This window comes from Budorcas taxicolor, chromosome 1 (assembly GCF_023091745.1).
Source record: "Budorcas taxicolor isolate Tak-1 chromosome 1, Takin1.1, whole genome shotgun sequence".
NCBI lineage: Eukaryota > Metazoa > Chordata > Mammalia > Artiodactyla > Bovidae > Budorcas > Budorcas taxicolor.
Genome location: NC_068910.1, coordinates 218,390,312 through 218,412,146, shown reverse-complemented (window position 1 = coordinate 218,412,146; position 21,835 = coordinate 218,390,312). Strand labels below are relative to the sequence as shown.

General features: G+C 41.4%; 1 protein-coding gene across 1 annotated transcript in view; it reads left to right on the top strand.

Annotated features, from left to right (window-relative positions):
- Positions 1–21,835, top strand: part of TBC1D5 (TBC1 domain family member 5) — a 595,354-nt gene that overhangs the window by 366,845 nt on the left and 206,674 nt on the right. The window contains exon 15 of the mRNA XM_052643045.1: positions 651–823. Within this exon, the coding sequence (XP_052499005.1) occupies positions 651–823 (173 nt within the window). The remainder of the gene's footprint in view (positions 1–650; positions 824–21,835) is intronic.

Genomic DNA, 21,835 nt, shown 5'->3' with positions numbered 1-21,835 from the left:
GTGTGCTGGTCTCTACCACACAAAAGCATGCACATGCGCCCTCCATCGTGACTCTCCTGCCCTCACCTGTCGCCCCTTCCCATCCTCTAGGTTGTCACAGAGCACCGTCTGCCCAGCTGTTGAAATTGATCAGCAGACATTCAGAGAAAGCCTCCTATTTTAGTATCAGCGTACTTTATTTCTTGACTTCTTTTTTTTGTTTGTGTAAGAGCTCAAAGTAAGACAGTTTTCAATTACTGTTGTTTTTTTTTTTTTCATGTTTAATTCTTGTGCCACAAGAAGCATGTTTCCCTCAGAGTATTCACTTAGGTGCTGTGGCTGCTGAGGCACACTGGCTACACCCAGAGAGACTAGATAGAAGACCTCTAGCCAAAACTGTCTTAAAAGACTGAATGTCACTGAAGAAACTGGTCAAGGGAACACAGCTAGAACATATTTTAGAAGCTTTTTCTTGGCCTTTACTTTATGAGCACAGGCATTTATGTGGCAATCAGTTTATTATTCCACATTTGAAGCGTTTGTCCTGAGTTGGTTAAAGTAGTCGCTGGTTCTTCTTTAAGCTTCCAGTGATAAATACTGTAAAGAGTCATGGCCTTATATTTGTTAATTTCACCCTGAAGTAATCCCTGTTCCATTTTTCCTATGTTTAGGGGAAAGAAACCCTGATGCCGCCTATCCCCTTTGCTAGACCACAGGATTTGGGGCCAACAATTGCTATTGTTACTAAAGTCAACCAGATCCAGGATCAGCTACTGAAGAAGCATGATATTGAGCTTTACATGCACCTGAACAGACTAGAAATTGCGCCACAGATTTATGGGTTGTAAGTATTCAATTTAAATTGCAGTAGCACCAAATTTTGACCTACAGTGGTTTCTGTATGTTTTGGATTCGTGGAAGCAAGAGTACGCGCCGCCCCGGCTGTGGCTCTCTCACTTCGCCTTCGTGTTCTGTGAGCCAGACCCTGTGCTAACTGCTTCCAACGCTGCCTTCCATCTAATGTTAGCCTGTGTCACCAAGGGGGATGCCGAGACGTGCAGTGAAGCTGCCAGTCACTCACTCCTGTCCAACACTCTGCAGTCCCATGGGCTATAGCCCACCAGGCTCCCCTGTCCATGGAATTCTTGAGGCAAGAATACTGAAGTGGTTTGCCATTCCTCCTCCAAGGGATCTTCCCATCCCAGGGATCGAACCTGGGTCTCCTGCATTGCAGGCAGATTCTTTACCATCTGAGCCACCAGAGAAGCCTGAGGTTTACAATAACCTTACACATACTGAATAGTGAAATCATAGTTCAGTCCAGATGGAACTGGATCCATAATCTGCAAAGCTCAGTGCAAAATAAAAATAAATGGCTCTTTAAAAAAATGAGTGGGAATTTCAAGATGGCAACAGCAGATCATTAAACCAAGCCTTCTGAGAAGTGCAGAGGCACACAGATTATACATGTGAAGCAGCCCAGCACCCAGACAGTCCTGTGATATATTCATGTTCTTTCCACTTTATAATGTGCTTATCTGCTCTACCCTTTGGAGTGTATTTCTAAAAGTAAGATAAATGTCTCTCACAGTAAAAATAATATATTAACCTTCTTTAGCTAGATGATTTCTGTAACATACTGTAGCAGGAGAATATGGAGCCAGTCACCCTTAGATGTATATGAGAGTGTGTGTGTGTGTGTGTGTGTGTGTGTGTGTGCATTCAATAACTTATAATGTGAGTATGCAAATTAGCAACTTTAATAAATATGAATTCGTTGTGTAGTGCTAGAGACAGCAAAAGGATTTTTGAGTTGAAACGATGCGGCATTCGTGCCTGATGCTGGGCATTCCCTTGGTAGATGTCTCTTGCAAATCACATCTTTCAACTAGATCAAATATGGAAAATTGAGAAGATTTTATGAGATATACATAATAGATTTGCAATGAATAGGAGTTCATTATTTCAATCAGGAAGAACCTCAAGTCATAGGTTTTGAACCAGCGCAGAAGCCACTTATCTAGACCGAAGGAAAGCATGTCAGTGAGCTTTCTTCACGTCCGCATGGCACCCAGTCTGACACTAGTGACTGCTGCTTAGCTGCTCTCCTCCTGAAGCCCTGAGCTCTGACTGACACCCTCCGCGCTCCTGTTTCGATGATACTCGTTTGCATTTTTGTGACTTACGCTTGACTTCATCACTGAGAGTAGCTCCGTCATTCCCAGTGGGAGGGAGAAAGCTGTGGAAATCATGGGTCTCGGGCAGCACTGTAGGTTACCGTCACACTGGCATTTACTCCACTTTTAAGTCTGGCTAACATATGTGTGATTATAGAATAAAACTCTGTTGCAGGCTACCAAGTGGCCAGGTCAGGAGGCAGATTCTATATTCTTTTCAGCTTTGTGCCCCCTCCAGTGTTCTGCCTGGGAAACCCCACGGACAGAGGAGCCTGGAGGGCTACAGTCCACGGGGTCACAAAAGACTCAGACACAAGGTGGCAGCGAGGCTAGAGCAGTGCACGCAAACAGCTGGGTTATTCAAGCACAGAAAATGATTCGATAGCCTCAAAGCCTGTTTTCTGCTCTAGAAATTGGTCTTAAATATTGGAGAAAGAAACTAATGCTGGACACGTTTCTCACTTCTTTGAAATGCTCTCTTGTGGGCTACCTCTTTGGCCGAGCTGGTGCTTTACATTGTGGTGGTCGTGGCATGGACTTGGGTCCGGTGATTTTTAGCCAGTGTGCTCTGGTTTCCTTATCAGACATTAGTTCCCATCTGCTTTCTCTTCATAATGACCCATAGAACTTCTTTCATATCCAACCAGCACCTTCCCAATAAAATTCTGTGATCGCTGACATAATTACTCTTAATCTTTTCAACTTCATTTTTTAGCAGCACTAACAAAATCAGGGCTTGCAGTAACAGTAGCTGACTCAGTTATCATTTTATTTTTGTATAGATGTATTATTTTAAAATACACAATTTTTCATCCTTGAAGAAATCACTCATTCTCTTAATTGTTCTGTATTACATTCTGTAGTGCAAGGATTTTACTTACTTATATCACTTAGTAAATTTGATTTCATGATTTCTTTTGGTGAGGCAGTGTGGTTGAGTTTCCCTGTGTCTTTATGCTACCCTAAGCTGTACCACTCATCTATATATTTCCTACTGATAACTGTTAGAATGGGCACAAAGGATAATATAATATAAAATGGCAGTTAGAAGCATAGACTTTGAAATGATAGACTTGTTTAACCACTCTGAGCCTTGGTTTCTTCATCTGTGAAATGGAAATGAAAAATAGTGGTACCTACTTCATGGAGTGCCTATGAAAATTAAATCATAATATATAAAAATCATAGTGTTCAGTAGGGGATAAACATTGAGTATATGGTGAGCACTGCTTTTGTTTCCATTATCTGCCATTGTCGTTGCAGATTTAAGATCTCATGGCCCTGTCAGCATGATGTACCCTGTGATTCGTGAGCCCTTCTAGCTCTGACTTTGGCTTTCTGTGTTTTCTTCAGTAAGGCATTCAAGCTTCTACTTAAGTGGAAACATAATAGCTATCCTTTGTAGGGGTGCTTTTCAAGAAATGGTACAGAATTGAAGAGTAAACATTTAGAAACATTATAGCAGTTTGACAGAATAATTTTATGTCCTTGAACCTAATAAATGTTGTAGGTTTTATCTTATGGAAATAAATTAAAATTATTAGTTTTGTTTTAGATAATGCAAGTAATATTAATCTAAATAACTGCTGATGCTCCTATATGTTGCTCTTGGGAGAAAGTTGTTTACAAGGTGGAGAAAAGGTTATTTAGCAAAATGAAACTATATCCCATATTGAGTCCAGGTTTCTAATTTTAGTCAACCTTAGCAGTTGCATGGTACATTAAAGTCTAATTGAGTCTGCTCTCTGATACGGTTGTGGTTATCTTTAAGACAAAGATTCGGGACTTCCCCGGTGGTCCTGTAGCTAAGATTCCACGCTCCCAATTCAGGGGCCTGGGTTCAATCCCCGGTCAGGGCACTGGATCCCACATGCCGCAACTAAGAGACCAGGCACAGCCAAATAAATAAATAAATGTGTTTTTAAAGAAATGAAAAAGGTTTTATAATTGTCCCCATTCTGGTGTTCTTGCCTGGAAAATCCTAGGGACAGCGGAGCCTGGTGGGCTGCCATCTGTGGGGTCGCACAGAGTCGGACTTGACTGAAGCGACTTAGCTGCAGCAGCAGCATTCTGATATTTGTGTGAGAATATATGTGGAAGTCTCCTGATGTGGTAAATATGCCATCTATAAATGCACTTACTGCTTTTTGTTAGTAAATGTGCTTAACAAAATTAGAATTAATAATTAGTGTATCCACATGAAATGTGGAACTTTTTGTTCTAGTTCTGTGAAAAATGGCATTGGTGATTTGATAGGGATCACATTGAGTCAGATCGCATAGATCGCATTTGGTAGTATAGTCATTTTCATGATATCGTTTCTTCCAGCCCAGGAACAGGAAGAGTGTCTCTCCGTCTGTCTGTGCCGCCTCTGACCCCTTTCGTCCGTGTCTTATAGTTTTCTTCATGCAGCTCTTTTGTCTCCTTAGGTAGGCCTATTCCTGTTTTTGTTGTAATGGTGAGTGGGATTGATTCCTTAATTTCTCTTTCTGGGTTTTCATTGTTAGTGTATAGGAATGCAGGTGATTTCTGTGTATTGATTTTGCATTCTGCGACTTTGTTAAATTCACTGATTAGGTCTAGGAATTTTCTGACAATGTAAGTGGTGCTGGGAAAACTGGACAGCTACATGTGAAAGAATGAAATTATAACACTGCCTAACACCATACGCAAAGATAAACTCAGAATGGATTAAAGACCTAAAGGTAAGACCAGAAACTATAAAACTCTTAGAGGAATACATAGGCAGAACACTTTATGACATAAATCAAAGCAAGATCCTCTATGACCCATCTCCTAGAGTAATGGAAATAAAAACAGAAGTAAACAAATAGGACCTAATTAAACTTAAAAGATTTTACACAACAGAGGAAACTATAAATAAGGTGGAAAGGCAACCCTCAGCATGGGAGACAATAATAGCAGATGCAACAGCTGACAGGGGATCAATTTCTAGAATATACAAGCAGCTCATACAACTCAATACTGGAAAACCAAATAACCCAATCAAAAAGTGGGAAAAAGACATAAACAGACATTTCTCCAAAGAAGACATACAGATGGCTACCAAACACATTGAAAATGTGCTCAACATTGCTCATTATTAGAGAACTGCAAATCAAAACTACAGTGAGATATCACGTCACACTGGTCAGAATGCCCATCATCAAAAAGTCTACAATAAATGCTGGGGAGGGTGTGGGGAAAAGGGAAGGAACCCTCTTTCACTGTTGGTGGGAATGTAAATTGATGCAGTCACTATGGAAGACGGTATGGCGATTCCTTAAAAATCTAGGAATAAAACCACCATATGACCCAGCAATCCCACTTCTAGACATACACCCTGAGGAAATCAAAATTGAAAGAGACGCATGTACCCCAGTGTCCACTGCAGCCCTATTTACAGTAGCTAGGACATGGAAGCAGCTGGCTGATGAATGGATAAAGAAGCTGTCATGCATACATAAAGGAAATATTACTCAACCATATAAAGGAACACATTCGAGTCTGTTCTGATGAGGTAGGTGAACCGAGAGTCCCTTCTACAGAGTGAAGTAAGTCAGAAAAAGAAAAGCAAATGTCGTATACTAATGCATATATATGGAGTCTAGATAGAGGGTACTGATGGAATCATTTGCAGGGCAGCAGAGAGACACAGACATCATCCAGAACAGACTTAGGACATGGCGGGGGAGGGGAGGAAGGAGAGAGTGGGATGTTATGGAGGTTGTAACCTGGAAACTTACATTACCACTTGTAAAATAGATAGCCAGTAGGAATCTACTGTACGACTCAGGGAGCTCAAACCAGGGCTCAGTAACAACCTAGAGGGATGGGATGGGGTGGGAGGTTCAAGAGGGAGGGGACACATGAATGCATATGGCTGATTCATATTGATGTTTGGTGGAAACCAACACAATTCTGTAAAGCAATTACCCTTCAATTAAAAAATAAATTTAAAGTTAAAAAAATAATTAGTGTAAAAATGTTAATAGCAAACATTGGCTAAAGTAATTCCAAATTAGCTTATCTTAATTTTAAATGAATTGATGATATTTGTCTTGCAATACAGGAATAAGATCCTATGGAATCTTGAATGTTAGATAATAACTTGCTTGTTAATGCTGTTATTTGTATGTTTAAATGCGTTATCTCCTGAATAACTGTAACTGGTTTTTCTGTCAGGAAATGTTAAATCAACTTACTACTTAGGTTAAGCAGTGTTAATTTATAATTAAATATTTAATACATCCTAAATGGACGTGAGTCTGAGTGAACTCTGGGAGTTGGTGATGGACAGGGAGGCCTGGCATGCTGCGATTCATGGGGTTGCAAAGAGTTGAACACGACTGAGCGACTGAACTGAACTGAAGTGATATTATAAAATAATATTTCCTAAAAGTAATTTACACTATCTTCCACTAACTTTGTGAAAGATTACTCCTTTTATACCAAAAATGAAATTTCTCTTTAAAAATTCAGAAGATGTATTATCTTGACTTGTCTTTTGTTTGCTAATTATTAGACTTTTAAAAATTCAAGTTCTAAGGGGCCTATCAATGCATGCTGACTAATTTCCAAAGTGAAACACTGACTACATGAATTCAAGGTGATGTCTAACAGTTGCTGTTCAGTGTTTTAATATGAGAATAAGAATGTCCTGTGATTTCATCACTTAGGAGTTATTTTTGTGAAAAAACCTCTAAAATATTACTTCTACCATTTCATCCCTGAGTATGTGTTATTTCTATTCCAGAAGAACCCAATCACAGCAGATAAAAATACAAGTATTCAATGCTGTTTTCGTAATGAAGTGAAGTGAAGTCGCTCAGTCATGTCTAACTCTTTGCGACCCCGTGGACTGTAACCTACCAGGCTCCTCTGTCCATGGGATTTACCAGGCAATAGTACTGGAGTGGATTGCCATTTCCTTCTCCAGGGGATCTTCCCGACCCAGGGATTGAACCCGAGTCTCTGGCATTGTAGACAGACGCCTTACCATCTGAGCCACCAATACTCAATACTATTTTATAAAGAGATTAAAAATTGAAGTTTAAAAATAACAAGTTTTTGCTAGGCCAGAGTAACTGTATTTTATTAGCACTTTTAAATATATTGAATCTATATTTTCAACTACATTTTATTCTTTGATATAAATAGAATACATAATAAGCATCTGTGGGATATGCAATTAATGTCACTTTTGAGGAAAGATCCTCATAACACACTTGGGCTTTGGCATTCTTAAATTATGAGCACTTTACAGCACTCATGGGATAAATTCCATATCTCCCAAATGTTTATTATACATCTTTCATTTCCCTTATTTCCTATTTTCTGGATTAGCAGTTGTTTTGCTGTGTTGATGTCTACTAATTTAGTAGAGGAAGTTCTTGATTATTGATAAATAATCTGCTAAATTTTGGTATTGTTTCCAAATATTTATATCACAGTATATTTGTTCTAACACATATCAGTGTGATTGTGTATAACTACCAAGTTTTTCAAGCTGATATTTGAAGTATAATCATATAGTCAGAAATACAACTATCATCAAAGTCAGTATAATTACCCACCTTAAAAATTCTCTCTCAACAGGTTAAGAAATGGCTTACTATCCTAAACACAGTTAGTGATTGAAATGTTCTTATCTTTTTAATGAACTTTACATTATGTATTAAATATAAAATATATGTTTGATACCTTGTTATGCACTGGGCAATCGCCCCAAGTTAATCCTTTTGAAAAAGCTGGGTTTTCCTCCTTCTGTATGAAGAGTCATAATTAAGAATTATGGGGAAAGATAATAATTTGAAATAACGGTTAATAATTGTTAACATTGGTTCCTAAGGACCAGACCTTGTCCCTGATGGCTGTCATCAGCTACTTATTCTCACAACACATCGGTGCACGCATTGTGACCGTCTCCGTTTTGTAGATGAGGAACTCAAAAAGTGTAAAGGCTTATTTTGCTTAGATAAACTAGCTCCCAAAAGTTGAGCCAGGCTTTGCGCTCTTGAGCCTGCATCCATGTGCTCGTTTGACTGGGACTGCGAGAATGTAGGAGAGTTTTCAAGGTGGGCAGTTATATTTTGACCATATGATTATACTTCAGATACCAGCTTGAAAAACTTGGTAGTTTTACACAATCACACTGATATGTGTTAGAACAAATATCCTGTGATATAAATATTTGGAAACAATACCAAAATTTAGCAGATTATTTATCAATAATCAAGAACCTCCTCTACCAAACTACGTGTGAGACACACAGATGTACTATGTGTCAGACTAGACCATGAGTCGAACGCAGGGCGAGCGGGTAAGCAGCAAAGACCAGACAGGGCCACGGCCTAGAATCAGACGAGCCCTGTTACTAGTGATCAGAAACCAGCCTACTCCAAAACTTCTTTCCACTAAAATTCAACACAAAGATAAAAAGAATTTGCAATGTACAGAAAATATATATAAAGAATAAAAAGCAAATTTGTATTCTTTATATATAATAAATCCTTAAAATTAGTAAGAAATCACTTTACCTGTAAAATATTTAGAAAACTAAAGTGAACCAATACATAGGAAAAAAAAATCAATGGACAACAAATATAGAGAAAGGGTTTCAACTGTTCAAATATGAAAGAATTATAAATTAAATAGCATTTAACTCAGTGCTAATCTAATCAATTTGGAGGTTGATCAGGAAAGTAAGTAAAATGCCTGATAAACTTGGGCTCCTTGACTCCTGATTGCACTTTTAAGCTTATAGACGTGTTAAGGGGATCAGGGAGCAGAGGGCTGTATAAAGATGCTTATCACGGTGTTATTTATGATATGAAAGGGAGACTGATTTCTAATAATAGAGGGAATAATAGGGTAAATAAGTTCATTTGATGAAATTAGGCCGTAAATTAAATGATGTATTTGTGAACTGTATAATCCCAAGATATGATGCTAATGATAAATTCTAAGGGAAAAAAATCACTAAGAAAAACTACATATAATCTATTTTCCTAGTTTAAAAACTTACATATGTTTGAAATGAAAATTAGCCTGTAAGTAGTGTTAACATTGGTTATCTCTAACAGGGAATAAAGGTTGGTGTTTATGTTCTATACTTTTTGCTATTTTCTCGGTTATCTCTATTTAATCACTGATTGATTTTGTAAGAGTTAAAAAAGTGATGGCAGACGTATAAAGTGCTTAATTGCTATTAGTGGGCATACATGTCAATATACGGAAAACTGAAATACTTTGAAGACATATCTGAGCTACTATCAGTAGTCTTTCAGGAATTAAGGAAAGTGGAAGCCGTGGAAAGAATATTTAACACTGTATTGACCAGAGAAATAGTAATACATCATTTGCCACCTGAATATTATTGGTCAGAATTCACTTATGTAACAAATTGCTAGCCACAGGTATTATTTTCTGCAAAAATCCCCTGGTCAATTTTGTGTTAATATGAAAGAAAATATTTCTGTTTTAACATCTGCAATGCAATAAAATGTATTTACTTCAATCTCTGACAGTATTTTCGAACTTCAAAAAAATTAGATAATCTGTAATTCTTTGAAAGGGAAATTATATATATATCTAGTATGTGTTCACCAAAACAATTTGGACAAGATATAACTTTGTTTTCTTTTCTGCTAAATTACCAGATTAGGGAAGAACTTTTGACTAAAGATTTTTATTTCACCATTTTCATTTAATATTCTTTTGCTCAAACTGAGAAATTGAAGACTGAATGATATTGTTTAGGCTGAAATGGAGCTTTCGGCGATAGCTGTGTTCAGAGAGCATGAATGAGTGCGCTGCGGCCCAGGGCGGGTGGGGTCCTGGTGGCCTGCCACACGGCTTTGCTGTTGGTCCTGCACAGAATTCCAGCATCTCAGAATCTTTGGGAAGGTCACTTTTGTAGCTACTCATGAAATACTTCTGTCTCAGTTGTACTGCTGCTGCTGCTGCTGAGTCGCTTCAGTCGTGTCCACCTCTGTGCGACCCCATAGACAGCAGCCCACCAGGCTCCCCCGTCCATGGGATTCTCCAGGCGAGAGCACTGAAGTGGGGTGCCATTGCCCTCTCCACAGTTGTACTACTTACAGTAAATAATTGAATATCTCAAGTTGACCAGTCCCTTATGGAGTTTGGGACCATCACAGATAGCTTGTTTCATGGCAGATTTCACTCACCTGTCCACTGTGCCTCCCAGCAGAATGTGACAAGTATTTGAATTGTCAATAAATGTTAGGCTCTTACTCACAAGGAGCTCATAGCATAACATAGAGGAAAAGATAAGATTTGATATAACATAATTTCGATTAAATCATGGCTCTAAAGGACTGGCAAGGTGGCCTAGTAAATGCTAGAATTGCAACTAACTGCTAAACAAGTATCGACAAAAAGCAAAGCATGCTGGAACCTACCAGAAATGATCCCTTGAATCCGAGGATGAAGAAATCACAGTGAGGTGGCCGGAGGGGTACAATCGCAGTAGAATCCCATCCCACACCTGCCAGGGGGCAGGCCACCAACTGGAGAATAGTTATACCACAGAAGTTCGTCCGCAGGAGTGAAAGTCCTGAACCCCACGTCATGCTTCCTGGCCTGGGGGTCTGACAACGAGAGGAGGAGCCCCAGGAGAAGCGGGTGAACCCGGCGCTGAAGGGCAGTGGGGTTTGATCACAGGGATTCCAGAGGGGAAGGGGAAGCAGCATCACGGGAACAGCGATGAGCAACTAAAGACGCGCCACCCCTGGAGGGGCACTCAGGGCCCTGTGTGCACCGGGACCCAGGGGGAAAGCAGTGATCTCTTAAGAGATTAGGCCATACCTCCCTGCTAGTGTGGGAGGGGCTCCTACGGAAGCCCGGGGCAGCTGTGGTTCACAGCAGGGACAGAAGACACTGGTGGTAGCAGTTCTGGTGAGGACTCCTTGGTGTGAACCTTCCCAGAGGCTTCTCTTTCCTCCCTAAGACCTTCCCCCCAGCCAGCAGCTTGCAGGCCCCCAGTGCTAGGACCCCTCTGGCCAGGTAACCATCGGGCAGGAACACAGCCCACCTTTCAGCAGTGGCACTGCCTAAAGGCTTCCTGAGCACCCAGCTCCACCCACCAGGAGGCAGAAGCCCTCCCCAGAAAGCCTGCCTAAGCCTCTCCAACAGCCTCATCCACCAGGGGAGACAGCTAAAGCAAGACGGACTATACAGCCCTGCAACCAGTGGAAATGGAAACAACAGCCGCGGAGAATCAGACAAGATGAGATAGCAGAGGGACATATCCCAGATGAAGGAGCAAGATAAAGCCCCGGAGGAACCACTCAATGAAGCAGAGATAGGCAACCTACTAGAAACAGAGTTAGCAGTACGGATAGTGAAGGGGAGCTAGGACCCAGACGCCACTGGCCCGGAGCTTTATTCTAGGCTGAGGGAGAGGGGAGTGCCGCTGAAATGTAATGATTTGGGGATTTCCTTACGGTCCATTGGTTAAGATTTCACTTTCTAACGTAGGGGTTGCATGTTTCATCCCCAGTCCAGGTAGGGGTTGCATGTTTCATCCCCAGTCCAGGACCTAAGAGCCCACATGCCTCATGGCCAAAAACCAAAATGTAAAACAAAAGCAATATTGTAACACATTTAGGAAATACATTAAAAGTGGTTGACACCAAAAAAAAAAAACCACCTTGAAAATAAACAGTGGCTTTATAATCAAATTGCAGTGGTCGCCCAGTGGTAAATGGATTGAGGGGGGAAGTAGCACTAAGGGAGCAGTGGTTAGCAACTAAAGTGGTAATGTTTGTATTCTAGAAGACGGGTACTGGTGGCCTGAAACCAGACAGAAGGCAAGGAGGATGATAGAGATAAGTGGGCATGCGGAGGAAAGGCCAGGCTGCTGAGTTTTCAGGACTTGCAATTAATTGAATGTGGGAGTGCGGAAGAGGGAAGGGTCAAAGATAATTTGGACAGAAAGGTCACTGGTGGTAAAAATGACAAAGATAATGAACAATAGGGAAAGAAATTTGAAAGAGGAATTCATTACGGATATGCTGAGTGCCGTCTTTGGGAACTTTGGTATTCAGTAGAAAACTGTATTATACGGTTCTAGAGTTTTGGAGACAGATTTGGGGAGAAATGGGTTGAAAGTCCACATTCAACATGATGTTGTGGAGTTGCCAGTAAAGTGAGACAAGAAGGATAAAACCAAATCCTGAAAACACCCAGGCATGTGTGCCTGACTTCCGTGTATTTAAAGCAGCACTCAGCATGGTCTAGTTCGCATTTTAACGAAAACATAGTGTAGTTGATGTGTTTGAGAGAGGCGAGGCTGGAAACGTGGATACCGTAAGGATGGCTTTGCCCTTGTCTGGGTAAGAATTGATAATAGCAGTGGAGGAGAGGTGGTCTGAAGAAATGTTTCACTGATAGAATCTATGGTTTGGTAATAGCCCAGACTGATAATGCTTATTTGAGAAAACGGAGGACATTGTGGAATGGAGTTGCTATAGTTTCACAGCATGCAGTGCGCCTCCCTGCTGGATCACCTTTTCGTTTCTTCTGAAGCAGTCTGCCCAGTCTACGTGTTACCAAACCCGACCGCCTCAGCCGCTTGCTTCCTCGCCACCAGCCTGAAGCTCGCCATGTCTTCCGCCCTCTCATCGACACGTCTGTTCACTCTCTGTGTACTCTGGAGTTAACGGTTTCCCTCTTCTCTGTGACCAGGAGCCACTAGGTATTACATCTTCAATGTTTCTAACCTAGTGCTATTTGCTAGTTTCTTAAGAAAAAAATGAATCAGCAAAACAAAAACCTTTCTTTGAGCCGCCTCTTCCAGTAGGCCTACTTAACGCCTCTTTTTGTTTTCTAAACCTCCAGAAATAAATATTCCGTTTCCATTTTCCAGTGATTCAGTGTCACTGTGGAGTAAGTGTAAATGGTTGGTCTAAATACACCAGTTATAAGACAGTTTGGAAGATTTTAAACATGAGCCAACTACATGCTGTCTACAAGAAGCTCACTTCAAATATGGTGTTTTTAGATTAGAAGGTTGGGAAAGGTAAAACACAGAAACATTAAAAGAAATGGGGAAAGCGATAGTAATGTCAAATAAAGTAGACTTCTGAGAACGAAAAATTACCACCGACAAAACGGATATTACATAATGGTAAAAGGGTCAGTCCAGCAAAGGGATTGAGCAGTCCTTAATGTGTGTGTATTGAAACAACAGAGTTGCAAAATATGTGAACCAAAAAAGAGCTGAAAGAAGAAAGGCAAATCCATATTTATAGCTGGAAACTATTAATAATTGATAGTAAACTAGACAAAAAAATATAGAACTCAACAATGGTAGTTTGTACTTTCAGTTCAGTTCAGTCGCTCAGTCGTGTCCGACTCTTTGCGACCCCAAGAAGACTAATTCAAAGTAAGCAGAGGAAGAAATAAAGGTAAGGATGGAAATCAATATAATTAAGAACACTACAAAGATAATAGAATAACAAGAAACAGAAGAGTAAGAAAAATGAAACAAAAAGCTATTTCTTTGAAAAGATTAATAAAAGTAACAGGCTTGAACAAAGGCGAGGCAGGAGAGAAGGTGGGCATGCTCACAGGAGAGCACAACAAAGACCCTCGTGGTGATGGAGCGTTTGGTGTTGGGACTGTGAACCGCTGTGTATCCTGGGGGTGATAGGGTGCCATGCTTCTGCAGGACGCCACCCTTGGGGAAACTGAATTCACAGACTCACTATACTGTGTCTTCCAACTTCATGTGAATATACAGTTATCTCAGAATAAGTTTTGTTAAAATAATGTCAATTCAGATAGCTCACGTCTTTTGCCCAACCAAATAAATTGGGTTTATCTATTTTCTTAGTATTGAGTTTAAAGCTTTCTATGTATTCCATAGACAGGTCTGTTGTCATATTTGTTATTCACAAATAGTATCTTCCTGCCAGTGGATTGTGTTTTCATTTCTTACAAGCATCTTTCATAGCACAAACATTTTTCCTTTTTGGTGAAATTCAAATTATCTGTTGTTTCCATATCAAGTTTGTTTTGGTTGTCGTATCTAAGAATTCTGTGTTTAACCCAAATCATAAACGTCTTATTTTCTTCTAATTGTTTTGTGTAGTATGTTTAGGCCTGTGATCCATTTTGAGTAAATTTTTAGATAAAGTGAGAGGTCATGATTAATTAATTAATTATTTTTGGCAGATAGAATCCAGGTATTCTAGTATCATTGTAGAAAGACTATCCTTTTTCCATTGAGTTGCCTTTGCATCTTTGTCAAAAATCAGTTGGTTTGATTTGTGTGGGTTTATTGCTGATCTGTGTTTTTTACTTCTGTTGTTCTGTTAATTACTGAAAGAGGAGTGTTGATTCAGCTGTAACTGTGAATTTCTCGGTTTCTGAAAAGCCACTTCTGAATGACAGACATCTAAGATCGAGAATTAGCCATCCAGTATTCTTAGGTGCCTGCTAAGTTGCTTCAGCTGAGTCTGACTCTTTGTGACCCCATGGACTATAGCTTGGCAGGCTGCTCAGTTCATGGGATTCTCCAGGCAAGAATAGTGAAGTGTAAGATATTCCAGCCAAGACCCTCTTCTTCAGGGGGTCTTCCTGACTCAGGGATCGAACCCACGTCTCACTATGTCGCCTGCATTGCAGGCAGATTCTCTACCACTAGCGCCACCGGGAAAATCTTAAAGGTGTTAGTTTTGTTTTGCTTGGCTGCACTGTGTGGCAGGTGGGACCTTAGTTCCCTGACCAGGGATCGAACCTGTGGCCTCGGCAGTGGAAGCTCAGTATCAATCCCCGGGCCAGCAGAGGAGCTCCCAGTATCCTCATCGCAACACAGACGAATCCCCGGGCCAGCAGAGGAGCTCCCAGCATCCTCATCGCAACACAGACGGCACAGTTTTCTTCTAATTTGTGGCCGGTGACTCAGTCTTGTTTCTTTCCTGGTACTTTTTGACACACAGAGAACGTAATTCCAGTTATGTATATGGTATGCATAGACATGCTAATAAAACTGATAAATACAGCTGGCTTACAAGCTTTGAGGAACTAGTGAATTCCAATATGATCTTGGAGTGCTGTAGCTAAAAGGACTGTTTCCTATTTGGAAATACAGTGTTTAACACAGACCAGGCCTTTTTTTTTGCTCTTTTCTAAAATTCTTCCCATAGGTTGATTTTTTTCCAATTAAATGACTTTTTCCACTAGTGTTTTGGACCCTAATAAATACATGGGACTAGTGGAAACAACCAAAAAGCAAATGATGTCCTTTTCATTTGATGTATTTGAATAGTTTTAGATGATTCCAAAGTATTAAGCTTCTAACAAGTATTTACAATGAATGTTAAAATGCTTTCAATACATATATAAGAAGTTTTCGTTGTAAACTTTTTAGCTCCGTAGCTAAGACCTCATCCTTTAAATTTATCCTTTAAAGCAATTCATTTATTAAAGACCAATATGTAAATATTTTCTAAAGTATATGATTAAATTCACAGTGTTGAAATATATGTTTCTGATTAAGAATTGAGGTGATTGAGACACAAGACATGCTGTGCACCTGAGAAATACTGACGTGGCAGAGGCTGCAGGCCAGGACGGCTCGTGACAGAACATAACCCCCACCAACACCGTTCTGGCTGTTAAGGATGAGAGTCATCCTTGTTTCTTGAGTTCTTCCTCTTAAACGGTGCAACACTTTGTCACCCCCAGTGTTAACCGTACCCAGGAGACCTGGGTCAACCTCAGTTTATGTCAGCGTTCTCTGGAGGAGCTTGATAGAACAGTTGACTACACAATTGCTGTGGCGTCTTCACCTGGACATAAGTGTGTGGGGAAACAAATATCAGCCCACACCTCAGCATGCATAAAATGCCATCTAATATTCTCCAGGAAGACAGGGTCAGAGTCGGTTTCAGTCTTAATGGAACACTGGGATGTCTTTTAAGCTGTCTGGTTTCACAGCACACTGACGCGACTGTAAATCCAGTATCACCTTTGAGTCTGTGAGCCAGTAGAAGATGTTTAGGTTGGAAGGGACATAACTTTGGTCCTCAAATCGGAATTGTTATCTTCTAAGGCATGAAGGCGGAATTTTCAGAACTTCCTGGGAAGTAACAGTTAAGTGGGGGTGATACTTGCCTTATTAATTACCCTCTCATGTTCCCTCTCTCTCATCTCTCATCCTTGGTGCCTTTATTTCATGGGTCTCTGATTGTTTTCCTCTTCTCTAACTCCTTCCATAACCACGTAAGCCAGAGGCAAATTGAATATCTGCAGCTAACTGCCCTCATAAGCTCTTTCCTGGTGCTCCGTGGTAATTCATGTATGACATCATACTCCATTATTAAGTACAGCCTGTAATTAACCTAATTTGTATCACTTACATCAGTAATTACAGTGTGTGTCTTTAATAGGTGTCTGACCAGCCTTAAGCTTCTACCCTTATTTTTCGGCCTCTAGGGTCTTGGCCTAAGATATGTAAAATCTTTTATGGGAACTACTAGTACTTGAAACAGACGCCTGTAAATGTCAGCTTTTCCAGAGAAGTGTCTCTTGACCAGCTTTTAAGACATCTGAGATCACCCAATACACATATTGTGTGGAATATTCTATTATCTTTCCAACTTCTATAAAATTGTTTTAAGGATAGCATTGTACCATTAAATAAATTTTCTCTGACCCACAATGTCGAGGTAGAATCCCGCCTTCCTACCTTTAGTTCTTCCCTGACCTTAGTGTTAAGTAAATGATGAGCTTGCTTTAATGATGACAACCTCTTCCAGGCTCATAATTTCATAAGATGCTGTTTGACAAACTGCTGATTCAACCAGGAAAACTCATCATTTTTTACACTCAGTTTAAAAGGGTGGAAAGTAAGAAGTCTTCTACCACAAACTCTATGAAACACTTTTTTTTCACTCATAGGGTGGCACTAACAGTAAAGACAGAGAAGGCAATGGCACCCCACTCCAGTCTTCTTGCCTAGAAAATCCCATGGACGGAGGAGCCTGGAAGGCTGCCGTCCATGGGGTCGCTGAGGGTTGGACACGACTGAGCGACTTCACTTTCACTTTTCACTTTCATGCACTGGAGAAGGAAATGGCAACCTGCTCCAGTATTTTTGCCTGGAGAATCCCAGGGATGGGGGAGCCTGGTGGGCTGCCGTCTATGGGATCGCACAGAGCCGGACACAACTGAAGCGACTTAGCAGCAGCAGCAGCAGCGGTAAAGAACCCTCCTGCCAATGCAGGAGACGTAAGAGCCCCAAGTTCAATCCCTACGTCAAGGCGATCCCCTGGAGGAGGGCACAGACGCCCACTCCAGTGTTCCTGCCTGGAGAATCCCATGGACAGAGGAGCCTGGTGGGCCACAGTCCACGGGGCCGCACAGAGTCAGACACGCCTAAGTGACTGGGCACAGCATGACAGAGATACATGGGTTACGTGTCCGTGGGGCACATTGCTTTTTACTTATTTTTGCTTTTGGCTACTTTTAATTCTTCATCATAGCTTTCTTTACCCCTCAATTTTCTTATTCGTAATTTTGGAGTTTTAAATACTGGATTTGTATCAGAATTTAAGTACAGGAAAAGAAATATTGTTTACAATTCAGTTTAACTTCTATATATACATTTTGTTTCTGAAATCTTCACTAAAATTTGCCTTCCCTAATAAAAATAATGCTTTAGTTTTCATTTTACTTCAGTCATTAGTTGTTTGATATTTCTGTATAATTTCATGTAATGATTTTAGCAAACCTGTCACCTCCAAAAGGTCCTTATTATGGCTTGAACTATAAATTGTATGTGGGGTTAAAAAAAAAAGTCCAGACTTTGAAAAAAAATTTAAATAGTCTTATTAAATGTTATGCTGCATGGAGTTTGTGGGGGAAAATATGGTATAATTTTTAAAGGATTTTTATTTTGAATCAGTAATCATTAAATCGACATAAACTCTGATTAAAAGGCAACAGAGACAATCTCAAGATGACGAGAACTGGGGAGGAAAAGCTGAGTCATGGTCTGAGGAATCCCATCTGTGCCGAGCAGGTTTAGCTTCTACTAAAGAAAGGGTCTGCCTTAATTAAGTCAGTGGGATTTAAACAGTGGTGTGCGTTGCGTTCAGTCATGTCTGACTCTTTGTGACCCCATGGACTGTAGCCCGCCAGGCTCCTCTGTCCATGGGGTTCTCCAGGCAAGAATACTGGAGTGGGCTGCCATTTCCTCCAGCGGAATCTCCCTGACCCAGGGAATTTTCTGGCGCTATCTTGTGTCTCCTGCCTTGGCAAGCAGATCCTGTCCTGCTGATGCCACCTGGGGAGCTGCATTGTGAGCAGTGACCACTCTGGGTGTTCTCCAAGGGAGCTAGTGTCCCCAGGTGTGAAGGTGCGCCTCTACAGCCTGGGGTGGGAGGGGTCAGCGCTGCACCTGTGTCTTAGTGGGAGGCGTCTTACCATGTCGATGGCTGCTGTGAACTGTAGGATCAGTTCATTTGTATCACCAACTTACAAGGGTTTTGTTTTATTTGAAGTAAATATTGAGAGAAAAATTACATTTATCTTTTGTTTATATCCTCTTACAGTTGGCAAACCCGATAACAGGTTCTGGGTTGCACTAAATGTTTGCGAAAGTTGAGTTAAAGTCACATTAAAATAAGGTTGCCATGTGGCATTGCTGTTTGCAGAGCATTTCAAACAGTGTCTGGCACGTGGGAAACACTCCCTAAGTGTCATTAGATTTAAAAATGATGATAAATCCTAACAAGGGTCATAGAATTCTAGTTAAGACTGCATACCTCTAATAATAAAAATGATGAATAATATTACTCCTTCAAATTGAAAATTAATGGGAAATGGTTCTTTCCAGAGTCATGAGTCCCACACCCCAGACGCCTTTTGCTCTGGGTTAGCCTGTCGGGGGGCGGGGGCTGTCTTTTCTGTAGCTTGATGGGCTCCCGATGGGGGAGGGCCCGCCTCTTGCTGTTTATGATGAAAGTGCAGATCAGGGCAGACTGGTTCCTAAGGTGACTTTCTTGTCTTTGAGTTTTCACTCCCACTCTTCTTCCTGGGAAAATGTGATTTCAAGACAGTAGTCAGTGTGAGGTGAGAGGGATCGGTTTTCTAATCATACTCTTCCACAGATTGTGTTGCTGGCGTGGGGAGTGGGCAGCTCCTTTCTGCACGCCCGAGGTCCATCTGGAGGCTTGATCCTGGCCGCCCACCCATGCTCCTGCTCCGCGGCCTCTTGCTCTTCGCCTCCCCTCCCTGTACCCGCTTCCTGCCTGCCCCTCATGGCACCCCCACCTCTGAGCCGTGCCTTCTGCTGGTGTTAGGACATAAAGGCCAAGAAGGAGGGGGAAAAGAGACAAATTAAACACAAGAGAAAGCTTTTTAATGTTTGGCAGCCATGCCTTCAGCCCCTTTCTAGATCTTGCGCAGCCTCACTGTTTCTTTTTGACCAGGGACACTGAGACATTGCCGCCCCCCACCCCGCCCCCCCTTTTTAACCGTTAAGGATCTCTTGAGAAACAAGGCTTGACTGATTTCCTGGTACTGCGTCTGCAGCCACGGGTTTAACATTTGCCTCCCAAGCCCTGCATTCTGAAATTATTAAGCACCTACTGATACCCAATATTGTGCTTTATTTCGGGTATTTGGAGGATTACTAATTAGAACAGGGAACAACTTCTCTAGAAGGCTAGATGAAAACCAGTAGAAAAAATTTGTAGGCGTGGGCTTATTTTTAATTAGCAGTGGGAAAATCTTACATCAAAAATTATTTGCAAAATAGCTGGTTTAGGATCAGTGAGTGCCTTCATCCTGACGTCTCAGCAGAGGCTCAGCAGTCCTCAGCCAATGGCTGATGGATGGGTTGCCTTCGGAGTGAGAGAGTGGACAAAAGGGAGGATAAGGTCCAACACTAAGGTTGCACGTCTTTGAAGTAACACAGATGACTGGGTTCACTCCCATGAAGAACAACCACATCAATTGTTTTAGCCAGTAATTATCAGTTTTTAAAAATCAGCATACCTATTTTTTATATTGAAATGACCATGGCCTTTCTGAAGCATGGTTTCTTTAACAAGTTGACACTTACTTTAATAAAACATTATCACTCAAAATATTTCTAGAAGCCCCTGTTTGTAATTGTTGTTATTACCAGTATAGGAGCGATGTTGGAAACCCTGTTCATGGCCGTGTAACCCAAGTCTTCAGAAAAAGGCTTTGCCTACTGTTGCTTCTCAGGTTGTGGATAAACCGTGTTTGGCTCTAATTAGAAGTGTTAGTTACTTTCATGAATTTAGCCCGTCCTTAAAACATGCTCCTTGGTTTCTCTGGGAGGCATTCAAACAACCTGCCATGGCTCTGACTGAATCTTTTATATATAAATTTCGGTGTGTTTGTTTTAAAAAGAATCCGTTTCCTCACTTTCTAGTGACACAGACTCCATGTATTTTATTATGAATGTGTGGAAAAGTGATGTTAAGTACCATACAGCAAAGCCAAGACCATACACTATACTAATTGATGATGACGTCTTCTTCTGAACTATTACTTTGGTGTAAAACTGGATTGCCTGAAAGAGAACCCAGTCTGATGGCTGTCCTTTCCTGTGTGAGTGAGTGTGCCAGTCGCTCAGTCGTGTCTGACTAGCCCCCAGGCCCCTCTGTCCGTGGGATTTCCCAGGAGGGGATTGCCATGCTCTCCTCCAGGGGGATCTCCTCAACCCAGGGATCAAACCCAAATCTCCCACATTGCAGCTGGATTCTTCACCATCTGAGCCACCAGGGAACCCCGAGAATGGGTAGCCTAACCCTTCTCCAGGAGATCTTCCCAACTCAGGTATCGAACCAGGCTCTCCTGCATCGAACCAGGCCCTCCTGCATTACAGTGGAGTCTACCAGCTGAGATACCAGGGAAGCCCACGACTCACTTGAGTTTTCTGAGTTTTGTTTTCTGCTTGAGCCGTTTTAATTGACCACAGCCACCTGAGGGATGTGCCCCTCTTACTGTCAACTAGGAACGTATAGGAGCCTTGAGGGTGTCGGGAACAGAACAGTGCGTTTGAAGGCCTGTGGCAGCGGAGGGTGTCGGGGCCTGGCTCCCGGAGCCTCCATCAAAACAGCGGAGCCTATAAACCGCCAGCCTTCTGCTGAACGTAAGCTGAAAGTTAGAGGATCTGGGAGACAGTTCGGTGGAGTTCTATAAAAAACCTTGGCTTCTAAGACAGCAACTAAAGGGAAATGGTGAACCGAGTGAAATGATCCTGTCCCTTGGATTGCGAACCACAGTCCAGTTGGCCAGGTTTGGATTTCCAGCTATAGCCCAGCTGGTGAACAGTTCAGAACTATTTTCGATCATGTGATCCCATTGTGGCCAATTGGGTGGTTTGGCAGACAGCGGCATAGTAAATATCTGTTCACACAGATCGTGCGCATGCTGCATTTGTCTATGTGCAGCCTCTGCTTGTCTGTATTGCTGATAACATCTCCACATAGATGGGTGGGTGAATTGTGTGTGTGGGTCCATACCTGGGAATTTATGCACAGTAATTATGCACTTTGATTCCTTCTAGGAAACAGAATGGTAGGAATAATCTAGTTAAATCAGTTTCTATGGGGATTTTTTTTTATTCCTTTTTTTCATGTTTCCTCCAGTTGTAAAAATTACAG